Source organism: Tachypleus tridentatus, chromosome 3 (assembly GCF_004210375.1).
Source record: "Tachypleus tridentatus isolate NWPU-2018 chromosome 3, ASM421037v1, whole genome shotgun sequence".
Taxonomy (NCBI): Eukaryota; Metazoa; Arthropoda; class Merostomata; order Xiphosura; family Limulidae; genus Tachypleus; species Tachypleus tridentatus.
The window spans coordinates 110,334,451-110,348,824 of record NC_134827.1 but is presented as its reverse complement, the minus strand read 5'-3'; the positions used below and the strand labels follow the sequence as shown (position 1 = coordinate 110,348,824).

The following is a 14,374-nucleotide window of genomic DNA, read 5'->3' as shown; positions in this document are numbered from 1 at the left end:
AAACTTCTAATACACACACATATACACGTACACTTAACAAACTTCTAATACACACACATATACACGTACACTTAACAAACTTCTAATACATACACATATACACGTACACTTAACAAACTTCTAATACATACACATATACACGTACACTTAACAAACTTCTAATACACACACATATACACGTACACTTAACAAACTTCTAATACACACATATACACGTACACTTAACAAACTTCTAATACATACACATATACACGTACACTTAACAAACTTCTAATACACACACATATACACGTACACTTAACAAACTTCTAACACACACATATACACGTACACTTAACAAACTTCTAACACACACATATACACGTAAACTTAACAAACTTCTAATACACACATATACACGTACACTTAACAAACTTCTAATACACACACATATACACGTACACTTAACAAACTTCTAATACACACACATATACACGTACACTTAACAAACTTCTAAACACACATATATACACGTACACTTAACAAACTTCTAATACACACACATATACACGTACACTTAACACACTTCTAATACACACACATATACACGTACACTTAACACACTTCTAATACACACACATATACACGTACACTTAACAAACTTCTAATACACACACATATACACGTACACTTAACAAACTTCTAATACACACACATATACACGTACACTTAACAAACTTCTAATACACACACATATACACGTACACTTAACAAACTTCTAACACACACATATACACGTACACTTAACAAACTTCTGATACACACACATATACACGTACACTTAACAAACTTCTAATACACACACATATACACGTACACTTAACAAACTTCTAATACACACACATATACACGTACACTTAACAAACTTCTAATACACACACATATACACGTACACTTAACAAACTTCTAATACTAATAATACACATATACACGTACACTTAACAAACTTCTAATACATACACATATACACGTACACTTAACAAACTTCTAATACATACACATATACACGTACACTTAACAAACTTCTAATACACACACATATATACACGTACACTTAACAAACTTCTAATACACACATATACACGTACACTTAACAAACTTCTAATACACACATATACACGTACACTTAACAAACTTCTAATACACACATATACACGTACACTTAACAAACTTCTAATAAACACATATACACGTACACTTAACAAACTTCTGATATACACGTACACTTAACAAACTTCTGATACACACATATACACGTACACTTAACAAACTTCTAATACACACATATACACGTACACTTAACAAACTTCTAATACACACATATACACGTACACTTAACAAACTTCTGATATACACATATACACGTACACTTAACAAACTTCTGATATACACGTACACTTAACAAACTTCTAATACACACATATACACGTACACTTAACAAACTTCTAATACACACACATATACACGTACACTTAACAAACTTCTAATACACACACATATACACGTACACTTAACAAACTTCTAATACACACACATATACACGTACACTTAACAAACTTCTAATACACACACATATACACGTACACTTAACAAACTTCTAATACACACATATACACGTACACTTAACAAACTTCTGATACACACATATACACGTACACTTAACAAACTTCTAATACACACACATATACACGTACACTTAACAAACTTCTAATACACACACATATACACGTACACTTAACAAACTTCTAATACACACACACATATACACGTACACTTAACAAACTTCTAACACACACATATACACGTACACTTAACAAACTTCTAATATACACACATATACACGTACACTTAACAAACTTCTAATACACACATATACACGTACACTTAACAAACTTCTAATACACACACATATACACGTACACTTAACAAACTTCTAATACACACACATATACACGTACACTTAACAAACTTCTAACACACACATATACACGTACACTTAACAAACTTCTAATACACACATATACACGTACACTTAACAAACTTCTAATACACACACATATACACGTACACTTAACAAACTTCTAACACACACACATATACACGTACACTTAACAAACTTCTAATACACACACATATACACGTACACTTAACACACTTCTAATACACACACATATACACGTACACTTAACAAACTTCTAATACACACACATATACACGTACACTTAACAAACTTCTAATACACACACATATACACGTACACTTAACAAACTTCTAATACACACACATATACACGTACACTTAACAAACTTCTAATAGACACACATATACACGTACACTTAACACACTTCTAATACACACACATATACACGTACACTTAACAAACTTCTAATACACACACATATACACGTACACTTAACAAACTTCTAATACACACACATATACACGTACACTTAACAAACTTCTAAACACACACATATACACGTACACTTAACAAACTTCTAATACACACACATATACACGTACACTTAACAAACTTCTAATACACACACATATACACGTACACTTAACAAACTTCTAATACACACACATATACACGTACACTTAACAAACTTCTAATACACACACATATACACGTACACTTAACAAACTTCTAACACACATATATACACGTACACTTAACAAACTTCTAACACACATATACACGTACACTTAACAAACTTCTAATACACACACATATACACGTACACTTAACAAACTTCTGATACACACACATATACACGTACACTTAACAAACTTCTAATACACACACATATACACGTACACTTAACAAACTTCTAATACACACACATATACACGTACACTTAACAAACTTCTAATACACACATATACACGTACACTTAACAAACTTCTAATACATACACATATACACGTACACTTAACAAACTTCTAATACATACACATATACACGTACACTTAACAAACTTCTAATACACACACATATATACACGTACACTTAACAAACTTCTAATACACACACATATACACGTACACTTAACAAACTTCTAATACACACACATATACACGTACACTTAACAAACTTCTAATACACACATATACACGTACACTTAACAAACTTCTAATACACACACATATACACGTACACTTAACAAACTTCTGATACACACATATACACGTACACTTAACAAACTTCTGATATACACGTACACTTAACAAACTTCTGATACACACATATACACGTACACTTAACAAACTTCTAATACACACATATACACGTACACTTAACAAACTTCTAATACACACATATACACGTACACTTAACAAACTTCTGATATACACATATACACGTACACTTAACAAACTTCTGATATACACGTACACTTAACAAACTTCTGATACACACATATACACGTACACTTAACAAACTTCTGATATACACATATACACGTACACTTAACAAACTTCTGATACACACATATACACGTACACTTAACAAACTTCTAATACACACACATATACACGTACACTTAACAAACTTCTAATACACACACATATACACGTACACTTAACAAACTTCTAACACACACATATACACGTACACTTAACAAACTTCTAATACACACATATACACGTACACTTAACAAACTTCTAATACACACATATACACGTACACTTAACAAACTTCTAATACACACATATATACACGTACACCTAACAAACTTCTAATACACACACATACACGTACACTTAACAAACTTCTAATACACACACATATACACGTACACCTAACAAACTTCTAATACACACATATACACGTACACCTAACAAACTTCTAATACACACATATACACGTACACTTAACAAACTTCTGATACACACACATATACACGTACACTTAACAAACTTCTAATACACACACATATACACGTACACTTAACAAACTTCTAATACACACACATATACACGTACACTTAACAAACTTCTAATACACACATATACACGTACACTTAACAAACTTCTTATAGACACACATATACACGTACACCTAACAAACTTCTAATACACACACATATACACGTACACCTAACAAACTTCTAATACACACATATACACGTACACCTAACAAACTTCTAATACACACACATATACACGTACACTTAACAAACTTCTAATACACACACATATACACGTACACTTAACAAACTTCTAATACACACACATATACACGTACACCTAACAAACTTCTAATACACACATATACACGTACACTTAACAAACTTCTAATACACACACATATACACGTACACCTAACAAACTTCTAATACACACACATACACGTACACTTAACAAACTTCTAATACACACATATATACACGTACACTTAACAAACTTCTAATACACACACATATACACGTACACTTAACAAACTTCTAATACACACACATATACACGTACACCTAACAAACTTCTAATACACACATATACACGTACACTTAACAAACTTCTGATACACACACATACACGTACACTTAACAAACTTCTAATACACACACATATACACGTACACCTAACAAACTTCTAATACACACACATATACACGTACACCTAACAAACTTCTAATACACACACATATACACGTACACTTAACAAACTTCTGATACACACACATATACACGTACACTTAACAAACTTCTAATACACACACATACACGTACACTTAACAAACTTCTAATACACACACATATACACGTACACCTAACAAACTTCTAATACACACACATATACACGTACACCTAACAAACTTCTAATACACACATATACACGTACACTTAACAAACTTCTGATACACACACATATACACGTACACTTAACAAACTTCTAATACACACACATATATACACGTACACTTAACAAACTTCTGATATACACGTACACTTAACAAACTTCTAATACACACACATATATACACGTACACTTAACAAACTTCTGATATACACGTACACTTAACAAACTTCTAATACACACACATATATACACGTACACCTAACAAACTTCTAATACACACATATACACGTACACTTAACAAACTTCTAATACACACATATATACACGTACACTTAACAAACTTCTAATACACACATATATACACGTACACTTAACAAACTTCTAATACACACACATACACGTACACCTAACAAACTTCTAATACACACATATACACGTACACTTAACAAACTTCTGATACACACACATACACGTACACTTAACAAACTTCTAATACACACACATATACACGTACACCTAACAAACTTCTAATACACACACATATACACGTACACCTAACAAACTTCTAATACACACATATACACGTACACTTAACAAACTTCTGATACACACACATATACACGTACACTTAACAAACTTCTAATACACACACATATACACGTACACTTAACAAACTTCTAATACACACACATATACACGTACACCTAACAAACTTCTAATACACACACATATACACGTACACCTAACAAACTTCTAATACACACACATATACACGTACACTTAACAAACTTCTAATACACACACATATACACGTACACTTAACAAACTTCTAATACACACACATATATACACGTACACTTAACAAACTTCTGAGATACACGTACACTTAACAAACTTCTAATACACACACATATATACACGTACACTTAACAAACTTCTGATATACACGTACACTTAACAAACTTCTAATACACACATATACACGTACACTTAACAAACTTCTAATACACACATATATACACGTACACTTAACAAACTTCTAATACACACACATATATACACGTACACTTAACAAACTTCTAATACACACACATACACGTACACTTAACAAACTTCTAATACACACACATATACACGTACACTTAACAAACTTCTAATACACACACATATACACGTACACTTAACAAACTTCTAATACACACACATATATACACGTACACTTAACAAACTTCTAATACACACACATATACACGTACACTTAACAAACTTCTAATACACACACATACACGTACACTTAACAAACTTCTAATACACACACATATACACGTACACTTAACAAACTTCTAATACACACACATATACACGTACACTTAACAAACTTCTAATACACACACATATACACGTACACTTAACAAACTTCTGATACACACACATATACACGTACACTTAACAAACTTCTAACACACACATATACACGTACACTTAACAAACTTCTAATACACACACATATACACGTACACTTAACAAACTTCTAATACACACACATATACACGTACACTTAACAAACTTCTAATACACACATATACACGTACACTTAACAAACTTCTAATACACACATATACACGTACACTTAACAAACTTCTAATACACACACATATACACGTACACTTAACAAACTTCTAATACACACACATATACACGTACACTTAACAAACTTCTAATACACACACATATACACGTACACTTAACAAACTTCTAATACACACACATATACACGTACACTTAACAAACTTCTAATACACACACATATACACGTACACTTAACAAACTTCTAATACACACACATATACACGTACACTTAACAAACTTCTAATACACACATATACACGTACACTTAACAAACTTCTGATACACACACATATACACGTACACTTAACAAACTTCTAACACACACATATATACACGTACACTTAACAAACTTCTAATACACACACATATACACGTACACTTAACAAACTTCTAACACACACATATACACGTAAACTTAACAAACTTCTAATACACACACATATACACGTACACTTAACAAACTTCTGATACACACACATATACACGTACACTTAACAAACTTCTAATACACACACATATACACGTACACTTAACAAACTTCTAATACACACATATACACGTACACTTAACAAACTTCTAATACACACATATACACGTAAACTTAACAAACTTCTAACACACACACATATACACGTACACTTAACAAACTTCTAATACACACACATATACACGTACACTTAACAAACTTCTAATACACACACATATACACGTACACTTAACAAACTTCTAACACACACATATATACACGTAAACTTAACAAACTTCTAATACACACACATATACACGTACACTTAACAAACTTCTGATACACACACATATACACGTACACTTAACAAACTTCTAATACACACACATATACACGTACACTTAACAAACTTCTAATACACACATATACACGTACACTTAACAAACTTCTAATACACACACATATACACGTACACTTAACAAACTTCTAATACACACACATATACACGTACACTTAACAAACTTCTAATACACACACATACACGTACACTTAACAAACTTCTAATACACACACATATACACGTACACCTAACAAACTTCTAATACACACATATACACGTACACCTAACAAACTTCTAATACACACATATACACGTACACTTAACAAATTCTCCTCTTACTGACCACCTCAGTTAACTCAACATTTCATCAGTCTTGTTTCTGGAAATTTGAAGAAACTGATTGTTTGGATCCCCTGTGGCTTAGTTTGGAAATTAAATGAATCAGTAGTCAACTCGTATACAAGTCTTCTTTCAAGCTTTATATACCATAGGGAAACTTATGTCTTTTCCTTCTCGTAACATCAGCCATATTGGAAAATAGGATGTACAACTAGCGCCATCTGTCTCGTACTGTCCAAACGTATTTACAAATGTGAGTGTACGTTGAATACTAAAAACAAACAAAAGTGCTTCGTGCACATGTGAAAAGTTTACCAGAGTAATGATTTTTAAATTAAAATAAAAACGTATGTTGTAAACAAATATCTACACTTACCCTGTGACGACAACAATAAAGTCCATGATGTTCCAAATATTACGAAGATATGATCCTTTGTGTAGTATAAACCCTAACGCTAGAATCTTCAATAGACTTTCTACGCAGAAAATACCTAGAAAATATGGCTCTGTGTTCTCCTGGTGGGAAAAAAAAATCTGTTACAAAGAGGGCGCTAGTAATAATAAAAAGCAATAATAATAAAGATGAGCTCAATAATGCACAGTGCAGCAGGAAGCTAAACACGTGCGTTGATAAAGTTCAAAGTTACATGTATAACAGGTATATCGTTTTCTTTATTAAACATTTGTTCAAAGATCAAGATATTTGTTGTTCTTACAACCGGGCCCGGCATGGCCAGGTGGGTTAAGGCGTTCGACTCGTAATCCCAGGGTGGCTAATTCGAATCCCGGTCGCACCAAATGTGGTCGCCCCTTTTAGCCGTGGGGGCGTTATAATGTGACGGTCAATCCCACTATTCGTTGGTAAAAATAGTAGCCCAAGAGTTGGCGGTGGGTGGTGATGACTAGCTGCCTTCCCCCTTGACTTTCACTGCTAAATTATTGACGGCTAGAGCAGATAGCCATCGAGTAGCTTTGCGCGAAATTCAAAAACAAACAATCTTACAACCGATGATTCTATACGAATGTCACGACCAACTCTTAGCGAAATCAGACGAAATGGGCTGCTGGACTGAAATGACAAATTATCACGTTATGATACGAAACGAGTCCACGCCCGTTCAAAGAGCACGCGCTTCCTTTGAGCCAACGTTAACGATGGAGGTTACTTACAGAAAACAAAATTTTGCCGCCTTCAATGTAATAAGTGAATTTTCCTTTAACTTATTAGTTCTTCAGGTGTCACGATTTTTGGGTGGACACAACTAGCGATGATTCGAAAAGGAAAATATAGAAACCATTGTTTTCCATGATCTCGAAAAGTAATTGGATAATTCTGTATGGTTACTTTTTAATAAAATAATAAAAAACAGCAGATCATCTTTGTTGTGGTAATCTTCGTGATTGGGTATATCGCTCAATGGAAAACAAATACTGCCCACAAAGGATGACAGGATATATAACAAACAAGAAACTGCTACGAAACTAAAACTTAAATTTTAATAATAATAATAATAAAAAACCTTTTATGGAAACATTAAAACTACCTGCAACTAATTCCAGTGTTGAATTATATTGTTCTAGTTTCCGCGGTATGATAATGCTAGTTTTGTTGTTTTTAATTTCGCGCAAAGCTACACGAGGGCTATCTGCACTAGCCGTCCCTAATTTTGCAGTGTAAGACTAGAGGGAAGGCAGCTAGTCATCACCACCCACCGCCAACTCCTAGGCTACACTTTTACCATCGAATAGTGGGATTGACAGTCACATTATAACGCCCCAACGACTGGAAGTGCGAGCATATTTGGTAGAACGGGGATTCGAACCAGCGACCCTCAGATTACGAGACGAATGCCTTAGCCCACCTGGCTATGCCGGGGCGAGCCCCGGTATTATAAGCTACGTAATTTGACATAAGATAAAATTCACCGATATCTTAGTAAAATAAACTAAATGACATTAATAAGTGAATTTCAAACATCGTAAAAAGTGCAGAGGTTCGAGGTTCGAGGACTGTGTTGAAGATTAATTTACGATAATATTTTTTGCGTGATTTACAAAATAAAATTCCTGAAATAGCGTAAGTGAAAAACAAACTTAAAACACAGATTATGTTTATTTAACTTCATGAATAACTTTGACAAAATTTTGTGATATTTAATCAAAGTAATAACCTCTAATGAAGATTTTATTGAAGCTGGTGAATAATTAAGTCTTAGTGGAAAATTCTGAACTAATGAAAGCAGGAACTGTGCAACTGTTTCTTTAAACAGTAACAACAACAGAATGTTACAAAAAACGAAATGTACTTACTAATTTCTGAGCTAATGGTGTCCTGTCTCGATGCGGAAGGTGTTCTTCCAGAGCTAGGACTATACAGTTGGCGATGATTGTTAGGAGGACAGCGTACTCGAAAGGAGTGGATTGTGTGTTAAGTAAATACAGTACTTTATAACAGAACAAATTTAAGGATGTTATATTTACAGGTACTTGAAAGAAGTGGATTGTGTGTTAAGTAAATACAGCACTTTATAACAGAACAAATTTAAGGATGTTATATTTACAGGTACTTGAAAGAAGTGGATTGTGTGTTAAGTAAATACAGTACATTATAACAGAACAAATTTAAGGATGTTATATTTACAGGTACTTGAAAGAAGTGGATTGTGTGTTAAGTAAATACAGTACTTTACAACATAACAAATTTAAGGATGTTATATTTACAGGTACTTGAAAGAAGTGGATTGTGTGTTAAGTAAATACAGTACTTTATAACAGAACAAATTTAAGGATGTTATATTTACAGGCACTTGAAAAGAGTGGATTGTGTGTTAAGTAAATACAGTACTTTATAACAGAACAAATTTAAGGATGTTATATTTACAGGTACTCGAAAGGAGTGGATTGTGTGTTAAGTGAATACAGTACTTTATAACAGAACAAATTTAAGGATGTTATATTTACAGGTACTTGAAAGGAGTGGATTGTGTGTTAAGTAAATACAGTACTTTATAACAGAACAGATTTAAGGATGTTATATTTACAGGTACTTGAGAGAAGTGGATTGTGTGTTAAGTGAATACAGTACTTTACAACAGAACAGATTTAAGGTTCCGTAATTTTTGTTAAAATATCTTAAAAGTTCACTTGAAGTTCAAGTGAAGCACCGTCCTGAACTGAAATAAGTTAAACATAAGTTATTAAAAACGGTTTTTTGAATAATATACAATAATATAGAACCACTTCTAGTGGTAGTTAAAACGGTTTTCGAATAATTAGTACATTAGTAGATGGGATATATAAACAACGATAAATTTCATTTAGAAAACAACGCTATAATAAATACAAGTGTAAAGAACACGCACATCTCGCGAGAGAGATACAAAAGGCGCGCGAAACCTCACCCAAACGTTGTTTAATGTGGAAAACAAACGTAATTCCTTCGTATTGTTCGTGACGTGTTCCCCAAGAAAGACACTCATCAAAATCGATGTTTTTATAAGATCTGAGAAGTCAAGGGTGTGTCTTAATTGTAAGGTTTCCAGGTGGTAATCATATAAAGATTACGTGTTTGTGTCAAATTCACGAGGGAAGGAAACAGAATCCATTAAAGTCTGCAATGTTGTATTAGCTAAGCCTCGTGTTTAGAACGTGTAAACATAATCCAAGGAGACTGTTTGGTTTATTTCCAGTGAGGTCGAAAGTAAATGATCAACGTTTGTGTATATTTGAGTAAAATTTTACTTGAGAAACAAAACAAAACAGATTTTTCTTCCTTCGAAACAGGTGACGACCACCTTTTGTCGTTTTCTTTTGTTATGTTCGCAGCTTATTTTGTTTGTTTTAGCACAAACAACACAATGAATTATCTGTGCTCCGTCCACCGCTGAGTATCGAACCCTGGACTTTAGTGCTGTGATTCCCTAAATTTACTGTCAGCCCACTAACAAAGACCGAAAGGAATAATATGATAGAGAATTGACATTAAAAAGAATGAGTGACCGAAATAAAAGTGAACCCGTGAAACTGTTTTTAACTGTTCAGCTTACTGTTAAACAAAAGGCTATATAAAAAGCGTTAGTATAACCGCTTAACCGCAAGGGGGCTTAAATGGTGCTTTGCTTCTACTGCCAATGGATATATATATTATTATACCCAAGAAACAAGATTAATGTGTATATAAATATATACAAATATAATTGTCAGTTGTATATTATCTATATAAATATAACAGTACTCTCTTTTGTATGCTATCTATATAAATATAACAGTACTGTCTGTTGTATGTTATCTATATAAATATAATAGTAGTATTTTGTATGTTATCTATATAAATATAATAACACTGTTCGATGTGTGTTATCTATATAAATATAACAGTATTGTATGTTATCTATATAAATATAACAGTATTGTATGCTATCTCTATAAATATAATAACACTTTCTCTTGTGTGTTACCTATATAAATATAATAACACTTTCTCTTGTGTGTTACCTATATAAATGTAATAACACTGTCTCTTGTATGTCCATATAACTACTTTCCTGGTTGTTAACATATAGGTTTGTTGAGTCCATGTGGAGTGACATAGAAACTTGCGTTTTAAATTTTTTTGTTTTTGTAATTACATATAAGGGAAGCAACTTTTCATGTCCTAAGATAACCTTTCATTAACCATGAATTTACATAACTTTCATCCAGGGGCTAGGTACTCCAGCTAACACATTATATGTTATGCTTCATGTGTATGATATACAACTATTTCTATATAAAGGAATTTATATCCTTCTCTCCAGAGACTCAACGGTAACACTGAGAGCTTATAGCTTCAAAACCCGGGTTTCTATACCTGCAGTCGATGCAGCAAAACGGGCACGTTGTGTAGTTCTGAGTCTAACATCCTTAACACTAGGCAGTTTTGGCTTCGTGTAACTGTTTAGTCCGTCTTGTATACGCTTTTTAATAGATTTCAGAGTCTTTCGAAATCATTTCTTTGTTTATTTGTCTCTGTCCGTGTAGCCATGTTAGTGACTTCATGTTACAGTGTGCATAACATCCACTATAACAAAGTGGATTATCACACAGTTTCTACAATGCCGAAATTCTAGGTTAGATTCCCCGTAATGAATAGAGCGCAGATGGTTAAGAGTGCAGCTTTGCGCTAAAATCAACGCGCGCTACAAAACCAGTAACATTCCTGACGCAGAAAAGCGCCTATAATTAGAATGCAGAGCACAAGAAATCACGTGACTATACAGTTGCTATGGTAACTCGAAGGCTAAAAAACTTTGGAAAACTATGCCCTTGAAAGCACGAAAAAACGTAACCCGTACATGTCATGTTATGCTGTATTCGAAAACTCACTCTGTCTTCATTGGGGGTCACCTGGTGTTACAAACAGTCGTCTAGATAACGCTGTTATTAATATAGATTGTTTTTTTCAGTCATTCATTGAAATTAATCTAAATATAGTTGTCCGTATTGTGTAAACTTTGATCGATAACCAAAATCGATTGTAAGGAAACCGTAAGATGATAGAGATAGCAGGTTGTTGTTTAGTGCAAAGACCTACGGTACAGCCTCACATCACACGTGAAGACAGCATGTCGGGGAACACAGCCTTTTATCACACGTGGCAGACAGCATGTCGGGGAACACAGCCTTCTATCACACGTGACAGACAGCATGTCGGGAAACACAGCCTTCTATCACACGTGACAGACAGTATGTCGGGGAACACAACCTTCTATCACACGTGGCAGACAGCATGTCGGGGAACACAACCTTCTATCACACGTGGCAGACAGCATGTCGGGGAACACAGCCTCTTATCACACGTGACAGACAGCATGCCGGGGAACACAGCCTTCTATCACACGTGACAGACAGGATGTCGGGGAACACAATCTTCTATCACACGTGGCAGACAGCATGTCGGGGAACAAAGCCTTCTATCACACGTGACAAACAGCATGTCGGGGAACACAGCCTTCTATCACACGTGGCAGACAGCATGTTGGGAAACACAGCCTCTTATCACACGTGGCAGACAGCATGTCGGGGAACACAGCCTCTATCACACGTGACAGACAGCATGCCGGGGAACACAGCCTTCTATCACACGTGACAGACAGGATGTCGGGGAACACAATCTTCTATCACACGTGGCAGACAGCATGTCGGGGAACACAACCTTCTATCACACGTGACAAACAGCATGTCGGGGAACACAGCCTTCTATCACACGTGGCAGACAGCATGTTGGGAAACACAGCCTCTTATCACACGTGGCAGACAGCATGTCGGGGAACACAGCCTTCTATCACACGTGACAGACAGCATGTCGGGGAACACAACCTTCTATCACACGTGGCAGACAGCATGTCGGGGAACACAATCTTCTATCACACGTGGCAGACAGCATGTCGGGGAACAAAGCCTTCTATCACACGTGACAGACAGCATGTCGGGGAACACAGCCTTTTATCACACGTGGCAGACAGCATGTCGGGGAACACAGCCTTCTATCACACTTGACAGACAGCATGTCGGGGAACACAGCCTCTTATCACACGTGACAGACAGAATGTTGAGAACACAGCTTTCTATCACACGTGACAGACAGCATGTCGGGGAACACAGCCTTCTATCACACGTGACAGACAGCATGTCGGGGAACACAGCCTCTTATCACACGTGACAGACAGCATGTCGGGGAACACAGCCTCTTATCACACGTGACAGACAGCATGTTGGAG

The 14,374-nt window shown here is 34.7% G+C and overlaps 1 protein-coding gene across 1 annotated transcript in view; it reads right to left on the bottom strand.

Moving 5' to 3' along the window:
• Positions 1 to 13,303, bottom strand: part of LOC143245967 (voltage-dependent calcium channel type A subunit alpha-1-like) — a 109,274-nt gene extending 95,971 nt beyond the window's left edge. Inside the window, exons 1-3 of the mRNA XM_076492220.1 lie at positions 13,189 to 13,303; positions 9,927 to 10,060; positions 7,993 to 8,132 (exon numbers count right to left, since the gene is read on the bottom strand). Of these exons, the coding sequence (XP_076348335.1) occupies positions 7,993 to 8,132; positions 9,927 to 10,060; positions 13,189 to 13,303 (389 nt within the window). The remainder of the gene's footprint in view (positions 1 to 7,992; positions 8,133 to 9,926; positions 10,061 to 13,188) is intronic.
• Positions 13,304 to 14,374: the final 1,071 nt, after the last annotated feature.